Below are 24827 nucleotides of genomic sequence, written 5' to 3' on the forward strand. Positions count from 1 at the left end.
GAGGGAAAGAACCCAAGAGGCTGCTAGGGTAAAAAAAAGGAAGCAGGAGTACAATAAATAGAGATCCCTAAAAGAATATAATGTTAGCAGCAGGAAATATAGGGAAAACAGTTTGGGGAGGGTGGTAAATGGAAAAGTTTTATTTAATAAGATGCCAATCCGCAAATAAAGCGGTCTTGATGGAAATCCGTTATCTTTAGGCCCTTGATATTTCTGTTCAGTCCAATGTGCACCACAAGTGCTTTCAATGCAAGGATATACTGTCAAGAAGACAGGGGACCATTATGATGGTTCCCCTGTGGAATTGGAAAGGCAGTAGATTCAAACCCATGGTAATTCATTGTGGTGGCCTAATGATTATGAAGGCATTGTTCGTCTGACTTTATCTGCTGCCTTGAATTAGGGGAGAAAGCCCACCTGATTCCAACTGATGATGAGATGGTTATTCAGTTACTTAGCCAGTAGCCAATTTTTACCAGAGAAATGGTGTGAAAATTAGCCCAATTAGCGTTGGTCGGCTAATTATATTGTTTCAACATAGCAGGGGTTAGTTGGCCACCCTGTTTGAGTTGGTAAAACCAGTTGGTATAATACAGAGCTATAACGTCAGTTAATTTTTTTGTAAAACAAGGCTGAAAGCCGTCAGGGGCAGGTCACTTACGTATTTCAGTTCTTTGGAAACCTGAAGGATTTCCATAAATATTATATTAGCTCCAAGCAAAGCTTGCTGCCCAGCACTACTTTTTGGTAGGCAAGCCTCTGGTATAAGGATTTAAGTATCAGCTTGGCCTCATTCACACTGGGTTTCTAAAATGCAGTTTTTACAGGCCCTTTTATTCAGCCTTTAAAGCACCTCTATTTTAGCCTATATGTCCATGCACACAAAGGCAAATTGGAAGAGGATTGTTTACAGGCTTGAGAAAAACACAGTTCATTCACCAACATTTTGTTAATTTTATTGCTGTGAACGTAATATTTCTTTTGCGTTCATCTCAAGTGCCGTTCTGCATTTTCAGTTAGGAAGATGCTCAGATCTGCATGAACATTATCATTTGCCTGTTATGGATCTAAGGACTGCATTTGAACACATCAATCCTTTTCAGGATTTCTCAAGATTTAACTCCTGGCTGGCAGTAGGTTCTGGCATAGGAGAGCTTGAATTGCTCCAGTTAAATCACAGCCGTTATATTGTCAAGTACCCAAATTACCAAAAAAACTTTATACTGTTACAGTGTCTGTGTAAAGCCAATACTCTGATCACCTTATATTCACCTCTCCAGCCCTCCCCCAGCACTCCTTATGTGGTTACCATTGCGAAATATCCAATGCTTTTAAATGTGCGGGGAGCAGCATGTGACCTCCTACTAAGCTGGGGTCAGGCCTAGTGGGCAATCACTAGGCCCAACCATTGTCACATGATGGGGGTGGTGATATCACTGCTGTCTCTGGATCTGACACCAGACAGTTATTTTAGTGGTGGCTATGATGGAAAGAAGGGGAGGGGGGGGGGGGGAGTGCTGGACAGGTCAGTATAAATCAGTTAGCTAGGTGAGCTTTACCCAGACACTGTCACTTTGCTGTAAATGTTATGTATTTTTAAGGACATAATTTATCCTTGCTGTTGTGACCTTGACATATGTATTAGAGGGAAAGGATACTTTTGATCATACGTACCCTGGTAGATATGTCCTGCAGGACTGGTAGCCAAAATCTTTACCATCACATTCCTCTACTCCCTCTTGTCGGTAGCCATCTCCACAATAGGCACGCTTGCATTCTAGGAGTTTGCATAGTCAAGTTATGAGTTTGACATAAAAGTAAGAAAGTGACATTCACTAAACTTTGTTTTTTCACATTCCAACCCCCAATTACACTAATAACCTACTGTGACCCCAATAAACAATATAGACTAATGAACTTATAAGATTCCAAACATACAGTATTGGCCTAATATAACCCTAATTACGTAGTATGAGCCCAACCCCCAATATACATTACTAGCATAGTATGATCCCATCCCGAAGCGTACACTAATGGCCCAATGTGATTCCAGCTCCCAACATACACTCATGGTCTAATATGATTTAAACTCCAAACATACACTAATAGCATAGTATGATCCCAACAAACTCTAGCAGTCTAATATGATCTTAACGCACAACATACACTAAAAGCCTAATATGATCCCAACTGGCATAGTATAAGCCCAACTCCCAGAATACCTCAATGGTCAATATACACTAATGGCCCAATATAGTCACCACTCCCAACATACAATAAATGATCTAAGATTTAGCCCACTTGAAACCTTATAGTGCTATTTTTTTCTCTCAAAAGTTTCAATTAAAGTTTAATCTAGAGGAAGACATGTTTCTGTATCTTGGAACGTCCTAAAGAAATAATGAAGTAATAGCAGTGGATTAAAGGAGAAGTACAGCCAAAGCTCATTTGGCTGTACATCTCCTGTGAATCACAGAAGTGCAAATCGTTCTGCACTCCTGTGAGACGTTTTTAGCAGACAGCAGGCTAAAGCCGACACCACAGAGCCAGTCCAGGCTCGGGCAAGATCACGACAATGAAGTCAGGATCCGCCCACATGCCTGGACCAGCACATGGATCAGCCTGGAGAGCCTGAGCCAGCCGCTCCTGCCCCTTCACAGCCCGGCACTCCAGTGAGGGTAGGAGGGGGGGGCAGAGCAGAAAGCGGTGACTGACAGTCACCAACTATCTGCTCAGGGAGCTGTAAGAACTGAGCATTTGGCAGTGTTTGATTGCTCGGTCCTCAGTGTTACAACCGGCGGGGGACAGATGCAGCATTGGACTGATGCTGCATCCACCTAGGTAAGTATGATTCTGCCAAAAAAGAATACCCATACTTCTCTTTTAAATGCTGCAAATGAGGTTAAATATATAGTGATGTACTACAAGCTGAATGTCTTCCTTGGCATCCTCGTATATTAGGGCTACTGTTTCTATAGCTGTACAGTTCCTGTTACTAAACAAGTGCAGTGTTTCAGTTATGTGTACCTTCTGATATTTATATTAAAGGTATGCAAAATTTAGCTTGATATTAAGTTTGAGCTATCTTGATACAAAATTTCTACTTTCAATTTCAGGAAGGTTAGACATACTTATACAGCTGTCAGTGACAATTGTGTTGCCATCATCACATTCTTCTCCATGCTGGACTATTCCATCTCCACAGGTGCTACTGCCATCAGCCAAAAAAGCGGTGGTCTGAAAGAATTCCATTGACCTCAAGATTACCATTTTACAGGGTGTGAGCACTGAAAAATCTCTCAATATCACACATGGTTACAGTAACATGAAACATTCCAGCTGTAAAAGTCACTCCCACCCAATATTATAAAATATATTTCCAATAGTTGTATGCTGTAATGCAAGTGACTACAAAGGACCTCCTCCTCACCCTTTATACCTGGGTAAAGTTATCTCCCTCAAGGCAATTGTGAGTGCCACAAATGTATGAATCTAAGACCTAGGAAATAATAAGAATAAAAGCAGGAAGTGGTCATCTGAATTCTAGGCCACATGCTACTTATGGGGGTTGATAAAAGGCAAACAGACTGTTCAGTTTGCAAGGGAATTATTCCCAGAGCATAGTGAATGAGGTGAAGCTTTGCTGACTTCCGTTATTCAATCGTGTGCAAGCAAAAAGTCTGTTGTTTTTTTTTTTTTATTTTTTTTTTATTTTACTTGCATGTGTTTGGGTTTTCTTTAAATGTGAAATTTCACCACATTCAGAAAATGTACTTGCAAAGTGAAACTTTTATTACAAAGTGAACAGCCTATTTGCCTTTAGCAAATCAACCCCATAGAGTTAGCTCTCAGTAAAGTTTAACTCTACCCCTACTTTCACCCTCCTCTCCCCTTCCTCTCTCTCTCCACCACCTCTCCCGCCTCTTCCCTTTTCCCTCTTCCTCCACCCCCCCTCCCCACTTCTTTCTCACTCCCCTCTTCTCTCCTCTTTCTTTGTGCCCCCCCCCACCCATCTTTTTCCCTCTCTGTCTCTCCCTTCACCCAAACCGATTTGCTGCATTGAATATGCTGTGTTGCATGTTACATACTCCTGACTCCTACACCCTTTACACTATGTTGTATGTTACATAGTCCTGACCAAAGTCAGACAAAGATAAAGTGATATAATTGTATGTGCCGAAAACCATATGTAATTGAATTTGTTTTATTTTTAATGATTCTGTGTTCTTAGGTTTATGTGTGTCTGTGAGGCTGCCACTTGTAGCTCATTAATTAGCAGTATTTTGTTGGTACAAGGGCTGTGGCTCAAGTACTGTTTAATTATCCCTCTTTAAAGTGGAGTTCCGCCTTCCCCTCCAAAAATTAAAAGTCAGCAGCTACACATACTGTAGCTGCTGACTTTTAATATTAGGACACTTACCTGTCCTGGAGTCCAGCGATGTCGGCACCGCAGCTGATGTTTCCATCGGCTGTCGGGTGCTGCCGCTGCCATTGCCAGTAAGGGAACCCAGCCACGAAGCCTTGCGGCTTCACGGCCGGGTCCCTACTGCACATGCGTGAAGCACGCTGCGCATTTCTATTGGCTCGGCAGCGGCAGGGAAGGAGGAGGGGGCCGAACTTCTGGGACGGACGGCTGCGGCACCATGTCCCGGAAGTGGGGAAGGATACCTGTCAAAAAACAGGTACCCGTTCCCCCCTCCCCCCTGAAAGTTGCCAAATGTGGCACCGGAGGGGGGGAGAAAGCAAAAGAGCGGAAGTTCCACTTTTGGGTGGAACTCCGCTTTAAGCCACTCTCACTGTTAGATGCAACTTGACCGCGACCATCATTTGTTTTTCCTATCCATCCCAGTGTTCCCCTGGTCTTTTATGATCCTAGTCATGCTCACATTTTGTCACACTAATTTGACTTTTTCATTGTAAAGCCGGGCAGAATACTTGCTATGTTTATATTGTTTAAATATCAATTCTCTTTCTAATAGGCTTTTCTGTCATCTTTTAGGTTGTCAGTAAAAAATGCGCTCTGTCAGTAAGTTTTCCATGTTTTGGAAAGTTGAGGAGGGTTGGCAGTACTGATCATGGTGGGCTGATGGGACTAGACGTTTATATAAGGAAGACAAGGATATTTGTGCTTTTTTCAACTCAGAGGAAGTGACAAGTTCACCTAGTTTAAGGCTGGGTTCACACTACTGCGATGCGGTAACCAGCGCGAGTCCAGTGCGGGTTCCCGCATCACATCTCCCTCACATGCAGTTCACACTGCCCTCTACGATCCGCTGTGGGTATCAATACAAAGTTAATGACACCCCCAAATCGGTTTGCATATCGCAATGCTAGAGCACATTGAGGAATATGTTTCAATTAACCATATACAAATTGATTGGCATAATGCTACAAAGTGTAAAAGCTGTAAAGCAATACACATCTTGCGTGTAGGCTGTCTTTAACATAAAGATTAAAGTGTCATACCTGAATAGGCAGCCACCCATTTGAGTCTCTGAAATAAAGGGATCTGAGGTCCTTACGAAATGCCAAAGCATTTTCAATATCCAAGCTGTCCAGCTCCTCTTGTGTGTTAACCAGGAATATCTTGGGTAGAAACAGAAGTAACATTATAATTGCCAGAAAATAATACATTATCATTGACAAACATTCTTCTACTACAATCAGTAAGTAAGAGCCAAAAGCAGTTTTGTTAAAGTGCACATAAAACTAAAACCTTTTTTAAGGTTGTGACTAGCGTAAGCAAAGGTTCAGACCACTCTCAGGGGTTTTTTTTTGTTTGTCTTTTTCCCATTGTTCTATTGGAGGGATTTCCCTTCATTTTCTGTCCCAGAGACAGACACACAACAGAAAGTAAAGCGGGCCAAAGATAGATCGAATCTCTGCCTGGTTCAGCAGGGACCAGCCGAGATTTGGTCCTTCTATGGGCAGCAGGCTGATTGTACCCAAGTCAATCCATCAATTGTCTTGGGCACAATCAGAATGTCGAATTGTAAGCATGCGATTTCTGCCAGCGGATAAAGAAGCCAGCAATAGTCACTGTGTTCTCCCGGCAGGGACAGCTCCCTGCTGGGAAAACACAATAGCTCTGCAGGAGGGATTCCCCCATCAACATCTGTGGTTGCCTGCTTAAGAGCAAATTTCTATAAAGCAAGGTTCATTTCATCTTAGACAGTTGCCAACTGTTGTGAAGGGTGTTTTCTTCACCAGGGAAATAATTCTTCCGTCATCCACCACAGTTTTTTTCCGTGGTCTTCCGGGTCTTTTGGTGTTGCTGAGCTCACCGGTGCGTTCTTTCTTTTTAAGGATGTTCCAAACAGTTGATTTGGCCACACTTAATGTTTTTGCTATCTCTCTGATGGGTTTGTTTTGTTTTTTCAGCCTAATGATGGCTTGCTTCACTGATAGTGACAGCTCTTAGGATCTCATATTGAGAGTTGACAGTAACAGATTCCAAATGCAAATAGCACACTTGAAATGAACTCTGGACCTTTTATCTGCTCCTTGTAAATGGGATAATGAGGGAATAACACACACCTGGCCATGGAACAGCTGAGCAGCCAATTGTCCCATTACTTTTGGTCCCTTAAAAAGCGGGAGGCATATATACAAACTGTTGCAATTCCTACACCTTTCACCTGATTTGGATGTAAATACCCTCAAATTAAAGCTGAAAGTCTGCAGTTAAAGCACATCTTGTTTGTTTCATTTCCATTGTGGTGATGTATAGAGCCAAAAAGATTAGAATTGTGTCGATGTCCCTATAATTATGGACCTGACTGTATATTTGATAGCATATCAGTGATAGAACAGCTATAAAAGAATGCTGTGTATTGATCCTAAGAAGCGGGTTAATAAAAGAACAAAAAAGCCACAATTTCACAAAATCTGGGGTTTGTGACATGCAGAAACTTCTACTGTTGTTCTACTGCTGTTCGATAGGCGCAGCTCCTACTTGCTTTTGAAAAGTGACTCTTATGCGTTTAGATCCAATGTACTCAGGTAGTAATAAATTCCAATTATCCCTATATTTGAAATGGCACATGACACTTTTTGTTTAGGTTTTCACAGTTTCCTAACCAATTATACTCTAATTATATGGGTTTAGCATATTATTTTGCACTTATTCCTGTGTACAGTCTGTAATTACGTCTTTCATTTAGGTCTGCAGCAGTTTGACAAATTACAAATTGTCTATGTAATACTTTCCTTTTGTGTATGCTATATTATCTTATCTATTCTTTTTATTGAATATACATTATACAACATGGGTGCATCCTTTGTCAGCTTTAATGTTTTTACCTTATGCCCATTTCAATACTAATAACAAACTCTTGGATTAAAAAAAGAAAATATTTTGTTACTATTCTCAATTGTTCTGTTTTCATTAGAAATATTGAAAGTTTGTTTCAGTCTGCATGTGGAAAAGTTACATTGAAAGAGAAGTATGGGCAAAACTTTTTTGGCCATGCTTCTCTTGTGGCTCATAGGAGTGCGCTTACTTGTGCCCTTCTGTGACCCAGAATAAGCTGACAGCAGGCTAAAATCTGCTGTCAGCTGACACCACAGAGCCACTCCAGGCTCTGGAAGAATCCTGACAATAATGTTAGGACTCACCTAGATGCCTGACTGGCAGCTGACCTAGCTTCTCAGCACACCACTGGAAGCCTGAGCTAGCTGCCCCAGCACCCTTCCAGCTCAGTGCTCCAGTCACAGCATTCTGCTCATGGAAGACTGATAACTGAGTGATCAGCAGCCATATGATAACTCAGTTCTCAAGATTAGATCTGGGGGGGACAGCTGCAGTAGGCTGGTGATTATGTACTGTATGTTTGCTCTTTTCCCGCACTTCTCCTTTAATGTCGCTGTACTCAGTGGACTGTGATCATTTTGAAATAAAGTAGATGTTGGATTGGCCAGGTTACCTTGGCATAACTGTTTCCATTAAATGACTCCTCATTGGGAGGGTGAACCACAGACTGGGGGTGTTTGCAGTGACACCTTCCTGGAGGACCAGGAACTCCTCTCTCTCCTTTTGGTCCAACAGTTAGCTGAGCTGAAATAGTAATAATGACAGTCAGTGGAATAAAACAAAACACTTATGACATTTTTCTGTCGCCCTTTAAAATGGCCTGTGCCATTCAGTAACTTTATCAAAAAGGTAGTTCTTAATTGTGCCTCTTTTATAAAGTGACTGTACTAAGTTTAAAAAGAATTATCTTTAATTCAAAGATAAAATTGGATGTAGTTAAGGCCAGCTCTAAGTTGGCATATAGAGAAAGATTACTATTATTCAGTGATCCTGATAGTGGGCAGAGCCTGTTGGGGAAGCGGAGGGACTAGCTCTCCCATCAAGTTTGCTCTGTCCTTGTGACTGACAGCACTCCTCCCTTACTCTATCCAGTGCTAGAAAGAGGTTTTGACTTTACATACATTTTAATTATTTAGTTATTCTTTAGTAAAGTGTAAAGGCACTTTTCCACTGCAAGTACCGGCTCGGCTCTACTCGGCCCTGCTTGGCCCGGTTTGCTTTTCCACTGCTGGCACCACATGGTACGGTGTTGGAACGGTTCAGTACGGTACGGTATGGTTTGCTTTTCCACTAAAGTAGTACTAAAGTTAAGTGGGTGGGATAACAATGGGGTGGGTGGGATTCTCTGACCAATCAGTGGCTAGTAGTGACTGCATGCAAAGGATTGTGGGATATGGTACCGGGTATGGTACCTCTTGGAACCACAATCGAGTAGGTACTGTTTTTGAGAGCCGTACCGTTCGGTTCCATGCAGTGGAAAAGCGCCGCCGTACCGTACCGAACCGTTCCTACACTATACCATATGGTACCAGCAGTGGAAAAGCACAAAAGCGAGCCAAACCGTTCAGTTCCATGCAGTGGAAAAGCGCCATAACTGTACTGAGGTTAAAGTATGCAAACTAGTGTTTCACAAATGCAACCAGCCAGATACCTCTAGTAAGTTACTGCAGCAATGATTCGCAGTGTGTGGGACATTTACCATTGGTGGTGGTGGTCAACCACAATACACGTGGGACAATACAGTGCTAGGAATGATTTTGCAGAATTGCCTTGTCTGTGAGAAAAACTATTCTAAAGCATACTGTCCCACAGCTGTTGTGCGCTAATACAGAAAAAGAAATTGAAAAATGCTGGACTGGGAAGTTGATGCCTTGGCTTGCTTTCTGCAAAGATTACTATAGAAATGCAGAAGGAGGGAAGGTGGGCCAAAAAGCCTGCATTAGCATTATAAAATCCACTGGGTTTCAGGGCTCCAGGACCATATGTGCAGCAATCTTTGTACTGTTCACTTTCTCAAACATCTTTACAAATTCACTTTGAAGTATTACATTATATAAAGACTTGCTTATTAAAAAATACAAAAACTGGAGGCTGTGCCTAGAATCTGCTTGCCATATTTTCTAGGTATGCTGAAACATAAAAAAAAAAAAAGAAGAAAACTGCTTGGTGACTATATTGCTCCACTACCATACGTTAGCCCCACTGTATTATCTTTTTTTTTTTGTATTACCTATACAGTGTTGTTATCTTATAAGTACTTCATCTAGAAAGGTTTTTTATATCCTTATCACCTGGTCCTGGGGGTCCAGCCGGGCCAATAGCACCAGGTCTACCAGGAGGGCCCATGAGTCCCATAGCACCAGTGACACCCTTGTCTCCCTGTAAACAAACACATATATAAATTATTAAAAATAGCACAAGCACTGTCATGTAAAAACGATGTAATATAAACACTATAAGAAAAACAACCATATTATGGTACCATTTCAAATATAGATTTTGTCTCTTTTAACAAAAGCAAGATAAAAAAAACATGTTTTAAATGATTTTGATATATCTATATATAGATGTTTCTGCTGAAACCCTACCCCTGTACCTTTCATGCACCTATTTTTTTTCTTTACTTCCCCTTATACATACCTTGAATCAAGGAGTCTTTTGATTGCCAGCATGATGCCTTGGCTCCTCCTCTTACTTCCAATGTCAGTGGTGGGAAGTCTTCCATACTGCAGAGAGCAGCAGTATGATGCTACAACTTCAGTGCCACTCTCTAAAGTATTCTAATGTGCTACTAAGGAATGAGATGCGACCTGGGACCCATGGATACGATATTTATCTGCAACTTAATAAATCTCTGGCTGGCCCTCTTTTTCCTCTCCTTCTTTCTTTCTTTTTATTTTCCTTTCCTTGATCTACTTTCTTTTTTCCCCTTTTTATTATTTGTTTTTTTCTGATTTCTTCAATAACTGCAAGATGCTTTGACAGAACATATAGTTCTTTGCCGATGATATTCATAGGAATGTGCAGAGGGGTTTCCCATTTTACCACTTCCTTCCCCTCCCCACCCCTTTTTCCCCGTTCCTTGCCCCTTATCTCTTTTCCCTATGACATAACCATTCCCATTACTACATTTCAAAGTGGCTCGATGGGACATTACGCAGTCGGCCCCTAGTGGATCGGATGTATATTTTTTGACCCTATTCTTAATGACTTGCATCTTTCTATATTGTATTATCATTTCTACCGGTACTCCCACCAAGAAAATTTAATGTCAAGATTTCTCTGTTTAAGATTAAGAGGTCTTATGCTTATATGCATTTTGAGGGAAAAGCATTTGTGGATTTGTGCTCAGTTTTACATTTGTTTGCACGACTGTTCAAAGATTGTGCCATATATGACATTGTCTTGTTACTTCAATAAAAAAATATTGAAAACTAAAGTGTTCTAATGTGAACTCAGGCCCGCGATGGTTTGACACATCCCCAAGGGGGTTTTTAATGACAGCCTGGGTTTGAAAATAATGGGTTTAATGATGCTGGCAATCATTAAACCTGGGAGAGGACCAGTGCTGGACATTTGACATCTTGAGTCTTTGGAAGACAATGCTGTAAAGGAGGTAAGTATTGCAGTGAGAAATGTTTTTTTTTTTTTTTTCATTTGTAAGTCTGCTTAATTTTGAATTCATTTTCCAAACTGGATTGGAATTAAAAGCCAGATAAACAAGTTATCATAGCCATAATATAATAAGATATGTGAGTAACTCTTATGAATCATAAATAACATACGGTACCAAACTACCAAATGCAATGAATGATGCCTTTGACCATTTAGTATATTATCTGCTAAATAAACAAAATACTAACACATAAGAAAAAAAAAGATTCCTAATGAGATTTTAGAAGTTAGACATCATATAAATCAATTGAGGGAGGACGTTTCTAAAATAGGTTGTAGGGTGTAATGCCTTCTTGATTTACAGCAGATTTAGGAGTGATATTTATATACCTTTGGTATATACTAGTGTATATACTGGGACATAGTTTACTTACCAGATGGCTCTTTATTAGTCAGAGACAGCAGCTACAAACCATATTACAGCCTCAGCCTATTTTTTTTTTTTTTTAAATATACACTGCTCAAAAAATTAAAGGAACGATTTGAAAACACATCAAATCCCAATGGGGAAAAATATCATGCTGGATATCTATACTGATATGGACTGCGTAATGTGTTAGGAACCAAAGGATGCCACATTGTTTGATAGGAATGAAAATTATCAACCTACAGAGGGCTCAATTCAAAGACACCCTGAGAATCAAAGTAGAAAAATTATGCAAAAGGCTAGTCCCTTTTGCTGAAATTTCATTGCAGCAACTCAAAATGGTACTCAGTAGTTTGTATGGCTTGTGTACTTGTGAAAATGCCTGACAATGTCCGGGCATGCTCCTAATGAGATGATGGATGGTGTCCTGGGTATTTGCTCCCAGATCTGGACCAGGGCTGATCTCCTGAACAGACTGAGGTGCAACCTGGCAGTGTTGGATGGACCGAAACATAATGTCCTGATAGGTGTCCTATTGGATTTAGGACGAGTGTGGGGGCCATTCATGGTATAAATTCCTTCATCCTCCAGGAACTAACAGCAAAATCTCGCCACAAGAGGCAGGGCATTGTTGTGCACCAAGAAAATCCCAGGACCCACTGCACCAGCGTAGGGTCTGACAATGGGTCCAAGGATTTCACCCTGATACCAAATGGCAGTCAGGGTGCCATCTTATAGCCTGTAGAAGTCTGTGCATCCTTCCATGGGTATGTCTCCCCAGGCCATCACTGACCCACCACCAAATCGGTCATGTTAAATGATGTTACAGGCAGCGTAACGCTCTCCACGGCTTCTCCAGTCCCTTTATGTGTTTAAGGTGAAAATGCTCTCCATCTGTGAAAAGTGCAGTGCGTCAGTGGAGGACCTGCCAATTCTAGTGCAATGGCAAATGCCAATCTAGCTCCAAGTTGCTGGGCAGTGAACACAGGGCCCACTAGAGGACGTCAGGCCCTCAGACCACCCTCATGAAGTCTGTTTTTGATTGCTTGGTCAGAGACATTCACACCAGTGACCTGCTGGAGATAATTTTGTAGGGCTCTGGCAGTTCTCACCCTGTTCCTCCTTGCACAAAGGAGCAGATACCAGTCCTGCTGATGGATTAAGGACCTTCTACAGACCTGTCCAGCTCTCCTAGAGTAACTGCCTGTCTCCTGGAATATTTTCCATGCTTTTGAGACTGTGCTGGGAGCAGACTTGTATAAAGTACTCGAAATTTCTACTTGAGTAAAAGTACAAGTGCTCGATCAAAAAGTGACTTGAGTAGAAGTGGAAGTGCTCGCAGAAAAAGTTACTTAAGTAGAAGTACTAAAGTATTCAACATTTTTTTACTTAAGTATTGCAAGTAGTTTTTTCAAAAAATTTGCTACTTAAGTACTAAAAGTAAAAAGTACCAGTAGTTTTGAAAATTTCTACTCAAGTACTGAAAGTAGAAGTAGAAGTACTGTGTTATGTAGTTATTAAAGAAAGAAGTCAAAAGTTTGAACATCATATTGTTTTTTATTATTTCAAATGATTTATTCAAATGATTAACCTGTGTTTGTTAGTAGTTTCTTGATGCACTTTAAGCGCTGTAGCACCATTTATTTGTTGGTTTCATATTTTCTTTTTATTGGAAAGATTTGGTATAGCAGCTTTTATTATACACAGCCTTTATTTTCATATGCGCTGATTTACAAATTACATTATACACATTTTTTTGAGCTTTATGCAACCTGCCATCTACTGTTCTGGCAGTGGTAATTTTTTTAAAAGTAACGAGTAACTATGCAGCACAAAAAAAAAATATCGGAGTAGAAGTATCGAAATCATCGAAAAAATATAGTGAAGTAAAAGTAGAAGTAGGAGAAAAAAAATTCTACTCTAGGAAAGTACAGATACCGTATTTCGGTACTTAAGTACAGTACTTAAGTAGTTCTACTTCGTTACTATACATCTCTGGCTGGGAGACACAGAAAACTTTGGGGCAAAAGCACATATTGATGTGCCATTCTGGAGAAATTGGACTACTTGTGCAACCTTTATAGGATCCAGGTATTGCCTCATGCTGCCGCTAGTGACACAGACCATAGCCAAATACAAAACCAGTGAAAAACAGTCAGAAAAGATGAGTAGGGAAAAAAAGGTCAGTGGCCTCCACCTGTAAAACCATTTCAGTTTTGGCGGTTGTCTCGTAAAATGTTGTACATTTCATTACGACCAAAGCAGCTGAAACTGATTAACAACCCCCTCTGCTACTTAACTTACTAGATCAATATCCCAGGAGTATAATTGACTTAATGCTATGTACCTTTAATTTTTTTGAGCAGTGTATATATATATATATATATATATATATATATACACTGTATGCAAAACAGCCTGGTCTGAAATTCTTTTCATTTTAACTTTGCTATTTCATTTATGCTAAACTAATACATATAATACATTTTAACATACACTACTGTTCAGCTCCTAGGGGGAGCATAAAAACTGGTTTACTACTGTTTAACTATTTTTATTAGTATTGTGCAGATCATCGTACTTGATTTATTAACTAACTTAAGCTGGTAGGAAAAAGTTTTTGTTAACTGCTGAGTTACTAAACTAATAAAAAACACCTAAGGAAGAATCAACTTAAAATGCAACCCTAAACCTATAACGTCACACAGTACTTTGTGCTGAATTAGCACAGACAACACATGTCTAGATAAATCACTTGACATCTTCATCTTTAGTTGGGATCATTAGCAGAGAACGTTGCAGAGTTTATGATTATACATATTTTATTGGATCAAATTAATCCTATTACACTCCAGAGAGTCTCGACTACTGGCAAACTTTAACTTAGTAACATTATATGTTAGTACCAGAAGAAGGCTATTAAAAGCAATGAAAGGAAAATGTGCACCCTTTATAGGCAACTCATTCGGAGAGTTTAATCAATCAGGTGCAGAAACCCTCATGGTGGTGACTCTACAAAATTTTCACAACTACCAAAGGAAAGAGTTGGAAGTGAAGATTATAAACAAAACTTTAAAGTGGTTGTACTTTTTCACGTATTCCAATTTCTGACAGCACCTCTGTAATAACAAAATGTACTGCATAAGGTGTGTTTTTTTTTTAAATTCTGCAGCTAAATACCTTTTTTCAAATTGCTGATGTGCGGTCACATGACTGCCCACCGCTCTCCTTTCCCAACCTAAGGACTACAATGGGAGGGGCTGAGTTTTGCCCTCTGACATTAGCTGGGCGGTCACGTGACCACACATTAGCGAAGTGAGGAAAGGTATTTAGCAGCAGAGTTTAAAAAAAAAAAAAACACACACTGTAGTACATGTTATTACAGAGCAGCTGGCAGGAATTGGAATCACTAACTATACTGCCAGGCGAAATAGCAGTGTGGGGGGGGGGGGGGAGATCAAAGGAGACAGCTCACACACAGGATCCTGAGCTGACAGGCAGGGAGGGAGGGGGAGAGAAAGAGCAGCGGGATGATGGAGGCATGTAAACAGACCACGGTATAACGGATCAGCAGCCATGATTACTGTGGTCAGCACGCTAAGGGGGACAAACAGGAACAGGCAGGATTAACCAGGTATATTACAACATAGAAAGGGATAAATGACACCACACAAGCACTATGTGGTTTAAAAAGCTTTAAAGCAGGGGTCTCCAAATTACGGCCCTCCAGCTGTTGCGGAACTTTCTTTTTAGGGTTACAACCTCTTTCATTTGTCTTATTGAGAGTAGGTATACATGAGCTACTGTAAATTGGCTTAGCTCCACCAGAGCAGCCTGAATGGAAGCCATAGCACCCCCTTTCTGCTGCAGAGCTCCAGCGGGGTATATGTTTGTTTGGCCGTTTTTAAAAAACAACTGTGGAAACCACCAATACAAGAACATGGCCTAATTACCTGTTTTTTTTTAAATATTTTGAATACTATGGTTTCCTTCCTTAAATTATCCCAAAAAGCAGCCAAAACCTTTCAGTTTCAAATAGCCTTAAATAATTTGAAATTACTTCAAATAGGGTTAAATCCAACTATCAAATTCCCCCCAAAATGCTTCCAGAAATCTCCCCTCTTTTGTTAGCATGCTTCCTGGCTGCAAATATAATGATAGGTTTGAAAATAAAACCTTTATTTATGTAAAAAAAAAAACACTGTGTTACTGTGTAACTAATATATAAATGTGTATTCTAATTTGTGCAACACACCCTAAAAAATTATACATATACTAAAGCAATCATACAAACGAAACAAATGAAAAGGTGATGCACACTATGGGGTTGATTTATAAAGAATTTGCAAAATCATTTGCCCAGTTACTTGCACATTTGTTGTGTGTGAATGGGGCAAAAAAACAAACGTAAACAGACTATAACCTGTTCTGTTTGAATGTAAGACATTGTTTTAAAATGGAAAATACAGAATTTGACCACTAGATAGAGCGAAGTATGATAGGAATGTCCTATTAAACCTAGCTCCATCTAGTGGTTAAATATAGTATTTCCCATTTATAATCAGATGCAAATTACTTTAGTCACACACTTGTTGTTTAGGAAGGAATTCCATATCCATGAAATGATAGTGTTATTTTTTGAATAGAAGACAAAATTATGTCATGAGTTCTATTCACCAGCCTAGTGTAAGCTTTGGTTTAATAATACACTCTGATATATAGTATGTAGCAGCTTGGAATAGATTTTGGAGAAATACAAAAGACAATTACAAATATCATAACAATGTGAGCTATGCTCATTTTGGTTGATGTTTGTTGTATTGCAAGAAAATGGTTTAATTTCACAGCTGGCCATTGAGTTCTATTCTTTATCCTACAAATACCCACTATCCATAGAAAAGGAAAACCTTTTATAATGCATAGGTCATTTGCCTAAAATAATAAAAAATATATTAACAAGTTCATAACAGTAGTTAAAGAACTGGATGGAAATAGTCACACATTTTCAAAAATCTGAATTTTTTTTCAGCCATCTACTGAATAACATATGGCCATCTCTACACAGCTGTCAGGATTTATGAATGAAAACATTGGGTTAACACTGCCAACTGTTTTATCAACTAAAGTACACACACACACACACACACACATATATATATATATATATATATATATATATATATATATATATATATATATATAGTCTCATAGATAAAAAGATTAGTTGACAGAAAACAACTAATTAGAGCTGACAGTACCTGTTTTCCTCGTTTGCCAGGTCTCCCAGTAGGCCCTCTATTTCCAGGAATCCCCGGCTCTCCTTTTGGGCCCATTTCCCCCTTTGGAATTGAGTAAATAATAAAAAATAAAATAATTTTGTATTAGTATGGGCAATATATACTTCATTATGAAAACAAACAAATAATCTACATTATCACACATATTTTTCTCTAATGTATAAGATGCCCTGAAAACATGGCTAATGTATGACAAACTAGTAGATTTGCCCATTCACAAAGGTGTCATACACACACATACTGTATTCATCGGTGTATACCACGCACAGGCATATAACACACACCTTAGTTTTATGAGGGAAGTTTCAGGAGAAAAAACCTACATTTTAAATAAAGAACTTTAAAGCAAAATAAGGGTCAGTGCCCATTAATACAGCCTTATCAGTGCCCATCTGCAGCCTCACCATTGCCCATCAATGCAGCCTGATCTGTTCCTATATGCAGCCTCACCATTGCCCATCAATGTAGCATGATCTGTGCCCATATGTAGCCTCACCATTGCTGCCTGATCTGTGGTGTATTAAACAGAGGGATCTCCTGTTTACTCTGCGCTCGCAGTCACACACAGTCCCACCTCCATGGCTGGCTCTTATGATAGACAAAACACTGGTCCAGTGCTGGGACATGTGACATCTATGCTAAGAGTTGGTCCAAGAGGCGGGACTATGAGCGCCGAGTACACAAGAGATCTTGGCTTTGTGTAATGCGGCACCCCCCCCCTTCGAGGCAGCCAGGTACAATATCGGCGTATAACACACACACGCGATTTACCCCCTGTTTTTCATATTATATATATATATATATATAATATATAGATACACACACAGTATAATAGAAATGAGAAAATTTCCCTAGTATACTTCTGCAATGTAAAATACCACTCTCACATCCATTGATCCTTGGAAAATTATTATTTTCTACTTTGATTTTAATAACATGAGCTCTCTTTCTGAACATTAAGCGTTGGCACACAAGACATGCCATTATGTCTTTCAGCTGTGGGCAGGTGCTTCAAGGACAGGGTCCATGAAAAAAGGGTCTTCCCTCTCCAAGCACTAGCTTAGTACTGACAGGCACCAAGCAATCAAGATGTAATAGTGGACCTGATAGTGTTGGATGCTGTAAATTCTTGTGGAGCTTTAGCTCTGCAAGAGAGGGAAGATTGTCTGCACTGGAGCATGTAAAGTGAGTGTTATACATGGATTTTACAAAGGATTGTATTTTTACATTTTTTTAGGAGTCCATGTCTCTATAGAGAATGAACCAGTTAACAATGGCAACATGGGGACAACCTTCCCCTGACCTTTTTAGGGAAATTGAATATTTTTAAAATTCTTTTAATCTGCCTTGATTCCTCTATATTTATTAAGAAATTCTTCGGTATATATCCCTAAATGCCGTTTTCAGATTGATTCTATTCTTTCTCACATTCTTTTTTTGGAGAGCCAAGGCTGCTTGAATAGCAAAAGATACCCTGCAGTTGCCAGTTTTAGAGGGGGGCTTGGCTGTTCCCAACCTACAAACTTGCAGTATCTAACAAAAGTGAGTACAACTCTCACATTTTTGTAAATATTTTATATCTTTTTATGTGACAACACTGAAGAAATGACACTTTGCTACAATGTAAAGTAGTGAGTGTACAGCTTGTATAACAGTGTAAATTTGCTGTCCCCTCAAAATAACTCAACACATATCCATTAATGTCTAAACTGCTGGCACCAAAAGTGACTACACCCCTAAGTTAAAATTTCTTAAATTGGGCCGAAAGTGTCACTATTTTGTGTGGCAACCATTATTTTCCAGCACTGCCTTAACCCTCTTGGGCATGGAGTTCACCAGAGCTTCACAGGTTGCTACTGGAGTCTTCCTCCACTTCACCATGACGACATCATGGAGCTGGTGGATTTTAGAGACCTTGCGCTCTTCCACCTTCCATTTGAGGATGCCCCACAGATGCTCAATAGGGTTTAGGTCTGGAGACATGCTTGGCCAGTTCATCACCTTTATCCTCAGCTTCTTTATTAGGCAGTGGTCGTCTTGGAGGAGTGTTTGGGGTCGTTATTGTAATGGTATAGTGCGTTGGCACCCTAGTTTGTCAGGCCGCCATTTCGTTCAAATGCTGTCGTAAGCATCCATCTTGTGTTTCGAGTTTAGTGGATGGTGTTAAAAACCAAATGGGTCATTTCTTACCAGCCTCATCCCCCAGCCTTTTGGCAGTGTTAATGACCCCCTGGGTCACTGAATGCCAGGTTCCTGCGCAGCTAACACTTTTCACACCTTTAATATACACAAGCAGACTGACCGCCCAGCCATTCCGTCTCCTCGTGCTCTAGAGTTAATTGGTAATCTGAACACAGCATATGGCTCCTAGGTCTAGGGCACAGCTAACCACAAACTTCATAATTTCATACACAAGCAAGATATGTCTCTAGAAAATATATATTTGAATGCCAGATAAAATACTGATCGAATCAAGATCAAACATGAACACCTTCATGCCTAGGAAAGACAAGCTAGCGATCAGATGCCCTACAGGTCAGAGGTTATTCCGAGATAACCCATGTTTAGTGTCTGTGAATAGGAGATTCAAAACCGTACAATCCAATGTCCGTTTCAAGCATGTAACTGTTACATATCTCCAGATATGAGTTATTTTAATAATCTGTCTAAAAGGGATGTGTCTTAGCATGTGTGAGCCTCCAGGGAAACCGCCTATGGATCCAGAGCCTATTGGCCAAGTCCTTCTGGTGACACCCCCTTGAGTGTCAGATAAAAAGACAGGAACTGATAGAGAGTTCAGTTCTCATCCTACCATCCGAGCCATAACATCGCTCAAGGGGAACCGATCATACCCGTTCAGCTTCTGAAAATAAGGTAATACCAGGACCGTTTTAATGCAAGTATTTTCATTCTTTATTTTCATATTTCTAAATTGCTGTATTGGGTCTCTATTTCTTTGTAACCCATTTTCTGTAAATATTTGTTATTTGCACCAATCTTCACCTTTCTTATAATTAAACCTTATGTTGAAAAGCGTTAACTTTGTCTCTAAGCTCTTAAACGCAAGTGTTACAGATGGTTAAGCTAAAGTCATAATTGGTATTTCTAAAATTACGAGCGTCCGCTGGGCTCAAATGTAGCGGTGGTGGCAGAAAAAGGATTAATCGTTTAATTAACCCAGTGACAATCGCTCTCAGTCTGCTGGCATCTAGATTGTGGTTCCGCAAGCTGGACAATCTGTGTGCTGGGTGCAGCTGAGAGTGGCATTGTTACGCAAGTGACGGCAGGGTGTGGGATTGCCTGGTCTTTGGCCATGAGGTGGATGAGAAGGCTAGGGGTCTGATACCGCCACCGTCACAGTTATCATGTTGGAATATTGCTCTGTGGCCCAGTCTCTGAAGGGAGGGGATCATGCTATGCTTCAGTATGTCACAGTACTTGTTGGCATTCACGGTTCCTTTAATTAACTGTAGCTCCCCAGTGTCGGCAGCACTGACTGTAAGCAAGACACACTTGTCTTTGTACTCCTCACCTGGTTGCCGCCACACGCTTGACACCATCTGAACCAAATACGTTTATTTTAGACTCATCAGATCACAGGATATGGTACCAGTAATCCATGTCCTTAGTCTGCTTGTCTTCAGCAAACTATGTGCGGGTTTTCTTGTGCAACATCTTTAGCAGAGGCTTCCTTCTGGGACGACAGCCATGCAGACCAATTTGATGCAGTGTGCGGCATATGGTCTGAGCACTGACAGGCTGACACCCCACCCCTTCAACCCCTGCAGCAATGCTGGCAGCACTCATACGTCTATTTCCCAAAGACAACCTCTGGATATGATGCTAAGCACGTGCACTCAACTTCTTTGGTCGACCATGGCGAGGCCTGTTCTTAATGGAACCTGTCCTGTTAAAGCACTGTATGGTCTTGGCCACCGTGCTCCAGCTCAGTTTCAGGGTCTTGCCAATCTTATTAGAGCCTAGGCCATCTTTATGTAGAGCAACAGTTCTTTTTTTCAGATCCTCAGAGAGTTCTTTGCCATGAGGTGCCATGTTGAACTTCCAGTAACCAGTATGAGAGAGTGAGAGCGATAACACCAAATTTTACACACCTGCTCCCCATTCACACCTGAGACCTTGTAACACTAACGAGTCACATGACACCGGGGAGGGAAAATAGCTAATTGGGCCCAATTTGGACATTTTCACTTAGGAGTGTTCTCCCTTTTGTTGCCAGTGGTTTAGACATTAATGGCTGTGTGTTGGATTATTTTGAGGGGACAGCAAATTTACACTGTTATACAAGCTGTACACTCACTGTGACGGTACTAACCGTCACTATGGGTGACGGATCACCCTGTCCCTGGATTGTAAACCCCTTTGTGTCATTTTCTTATGAGTTTGGGGCATTGCATTTTATTTTCCCTTTATTCATCCTCTGAACAACTGACTCATGGCATTGAGTTAATGTAATGTAATGTTACAACCCACCCCCCCCCCCTCCTGTTTCTGCGTCTAAGTGTGTGGATTCATGGCAGACAATGGTCTGAGCTGGAGACATCTCTCCGCAGGGGGTGTGTATTAACCACTTGCCGACCGCCGCACGACTATATACTGCAGCGGTCAGCCCCTCACAGGCAGAGTGACGTACCGCTACGTCACTAGCCTGGGAGGGTCTGGGGAGCGAGCGCGCGCCGCCGGCGGCTCGCTCCCGCTCCCGCGTGGTCACGGACCCCCCCGCGCGTGTGACCGGCGGACCCGATGTCCGCTGGTCACTCGGCGATCGGCGGGGGAGAGGGAGAAAGGCAGGCAGCTTGTGTAAACAAGCTGCCTGTCAGTTCTCCCTGTGTAGAGACACTGATCATACGGATCTACTATGTAGATCCGTTGATCAGTGTAACTACACCTCAAGCCACAGCCAATCACAGTTAGAATCACGCCCCTAGGGACACACACAGCCCCTCCCTCTCAAATAAAGTTAACCCCTTCACTGCCAGTGTATTTTTACAGTAACAGTGCATATATATATAGCACTGATTACTGTAGAAATGTCACTGGTAACCCCAAAAGTGTCAAAAATATCAGTCAAGGGTCCGATCTGTCCGCCGCAATGTCGCAGTCCCGCAAAAAAAATTGCAGATCTCCGCCATTACGCGTTAAAAAAAAAACAACAAAAATGACAAAAATCTTTCCCTTTTAAACGCAAACCAATCAAAATACGCTTTTTGCGATTTTTTTTACCAAACATATGTAGCAGAAAACAAATTGGCCGAAAATGTTAAAAAATTTTGATTTTTACTTTTTTTTTTGGGGAATTTCATATAAAAAAATGTGAAAAATATTGTTATTTTTGCAAAATTGACGCTATTTTTTTGTTTATAGCGCGTGATCAAAAAATCGCACAGGTGATCAAATACCACCAAAAGAAAGCTCTGTTTGTGGGAAAAAAAGGACGTCAAATTCGTTTAGGTACAGCGCCGCACGACCGCGCAATTGTCCGTTAAAGTCACGCAGTGCCGAATCGCAAAATACCCCCTGGTCAGGAAGGGGGTAAAATCTTCCGGGGCTTAAGTGGTTAAGACTGCCTGTTTCAAATGTACAAATGTTCAGTTCTCATTGGTTGGTCTATGTTCCCTTCCCCCCCTTCTGTGGCAAGGCTAAGGGGAGTTTCAATAACTGTATGTAAAACTGTGTCTTGGAATGTAATAAACAGTTTAAGCTCTGCATGGTTAACCCTCAACACCTGTGTGGATTGTCTTGTGATTTAGGGGTTACGGGCTGGGTATGGCTTCTCCGCAGGCTGTGGGTGCGTTTGGAAGACAGGAGACAGAGGTCCGGCGGATATGCCCAGCTGGGGTACAAAGATCCGTTACATTGGTTGGCAGCGGTGGGATGTCTCCTGCAGTCCAGGACATCCAAACCACCACCAGGATTCAAGATCTGGGCAGCTGCCGAGGAGTGATACAGGGACCAGCCAGCATGAGAGCGGAGTTCGGGAGGAGGCTGCAAGGCATGCGGAAGCACCATCGGGGACCAGCGACAGAGCACACCAGGCTCGGCTGGGAGGATGTGATCCGCCGGCAACTCTGGCATGAGGCGCTAAGCCACGAGCGGCACCATCAGGGGAAGATCCTTCCCTCCTCCACAGATATGTACCGGACGCAGTACTGTGCGCGAGAGGTGTTCCTGAGGGAACGACCACGAGATGAAGCGAAGACGGAGCTCGGAAGATTGGTCCAGGAGGAAATGAGGCTGGACGCCAGCTACAGAGCCCTCCTGTGGTTCGCGGCTCAACTGTGGCCAGGTACAGCAGATGGCAGCCCAACAGAAGGCGTTGGCTATGGCGGCGTGGGGCTGCTCTATCACAAAATGTACAGAGACCCAGACTTTGGGAGCGATGAGGAGTGGCGGCTGGAACACATTCTGGATTTCCGAGATGAGGTGCTGGACCTCCCCGACGAGGTGTGTGACCTGGAGGAATTGGAGTTCCTGGTTGAGCAGGAATGGGGGCTCGAGATTGCCTACAAGCGGCTGTTTGACGGTGATCAGCAGCCTGGCATGGCTCCCGTTGCCTGGGACTGTCCGAGAGAAATAGCAGACAGTCACGAAGATGAGAAGCAAATGGGGCCAGGAGTGACCCTGCGTTTTCCCGTACTAACTGCAATGGAAGAAGCAGCGATGATACAGAGGGCACTGCGAGCGCTAGAATGCCGGAACGCACCGGAGGTCCCCCAGGCAGCGAGACAAGCTGATAGCATGAAGGTCTCAGAAGGGGGAGTTGAGACAGGTGCTGGAAGGCTGGGAAATGGTGATCAGCAGCAAGTCCAGAGTATCTCATCTGGTGCCCCAGCAGAAGCGCTGGCTACAGGGCAGAGTGCCCCTGGCATCTGCCCAGCATCAGAAAAAGAGTTGGATCCAGAGAGTCTGAGAGAGGATCTGCGTGAGCTGTTTTCCCAACAGCAGATACCCCCACCGGGAGTAGAGGAAGCAATTCTCCCTCCCCAACAATTGGACACTACCCCAATGTTCATCCCCCCAGCAGAAGCGCTGGCTACGGGGCAGAGTGCCGCTGGCCTCTGCCCACCCTCAGAGTTAGATCCAGGGAGTCCGAGGGATGACCTCAGTGAGCCGTTTCCCCAGCACTTGGACACTACCCCAGTGGTTATCCCCCCAGCAGAAGCGCTGGCTACAGGGCAGAGTGCCCCTGGCATCTGCCCAGCATCAGAAAAAGAGTTGGATCCGGAGAGTTTGAGAGAGGATCTGCGTGAGCTGTTTTCCCAACAGCAGATATCCCCACCGGGAGTAGAGGACGCAATTCTCCCTCCCCAACAATTGGACACTACCCCAGTGTTTATCCCCCCGGCAGAAGCGCTGGCTACAGGACAGAGCGCTGATGGTCTCTGCCCAGCATCAGAACCAGAGATGAAGAATCCGGGAGACAGTCCCTGCAAGATAACTTCTCAACGGCTGGTAACTACACCAGGAGAAAAGCAAGTATCTTTTTCTCCCCAAATGCATAGCCCTACCAGCCTACATTCCCTACCAGCGGAAGCGCTGGCATCAGGGCAGAGGATTATTTAGCTCCCCCCAATATCTGCAACCCTGCCCTGGATCAGAGGAGTGCAGACAGCTGTTCCCACTCTGCAGCAGCTGTTTTTATTCATGGGAGACCCTATGTGCGGTTTTGCTCCCCAGCGCCAGAGTCATACTTTTACTTTTCCTGGTTGCCTGGGGTGGAAGTTTGTGACTAACACAGGTCCAGACCATTTGAGGGTCAGGAACCTCGTTAGTCTGTTTTTAAAAGTGGAGAAATGTGACAGAACCCACTGTCACTGTGTGTTTTGGAGGGGACTGTGCGCAAGCCTCCTACCGACAGACTATGGGCCAGAAGATACTGGAGTTTGGCACTGCAGCCTTTTGACTTTACCATCCACTACTGCCCTGGGAAGCAAAACGGCAACGCCGACGAATTATCCAGGCAAACAGACATTGACTCTTTGGGACTTGTTACCCGACTAACTCAGGCACAGACCAGTTGGAGGTCTAGTACCTGGATTAGTCTACCTTTGGGGGGAAGAGATGTGACGGTACTAACCGTCACTATGGGTGACGGATCACCCTGTCCCTGGATTGTAAACCCCTTTGTGTCATTTTCTTATGAGTTTGGGGCATTGCA

General features: G+C 42.2%; 1 protein-coding gene across 2 annotated transcripts in view; it reads right to left on the minus strand.

The window, feature by feature from the left end:
• The window catches only part of COLQ (collagen like tail subunit of asymmetric acetylcholinesterase), a 158176-nt gene that overhangs the window by 4172 nt on the left and 129177 nt on the right, over positions 1 to 24827 (minus strand). For both annotated transcript variants that reach the window (XM_082259199.1, XM_082259200.1), the window contains 6 exons: positions 16613 to 16693; positions 9604 to 9691; positions 7926 to 8056; positions 5467 to 5586; positions 3132 to 3237; positions 1675 to 1777 (listed from right to left, as the gene is read on the minus strand). In XM_082259199.1, the coding sequence (XP_082115325.1) occupies positions 1675 to 1777; positions 3132 to 3237; positions 5467 to 5586; positions 7926 to 8056; positions 9604 to 9691; positions 16613 to 16693 (629 nt within the window). The remainder of the gene's footprint in view (positions 1 to 1674; positions 1778 to 3131; positions 3238 to 5466; positions 5587 to 7925; positions 8057 to 9603; positions 9692 to 16612; positions 16694 to 24827) is intronic.

The sequence above is a fragment of the Pelophylax lessonae genome, assembly GCF_965119305.1.
Source record: "Pelophylax lessonae genome assembly, chromosome: 5".
Lineage (NCBI taxonomy): Eukaryota > Metazoa > Chordata > Amphibia > Anura > Ranidae > Pelophylax > Pelophylax lessonae.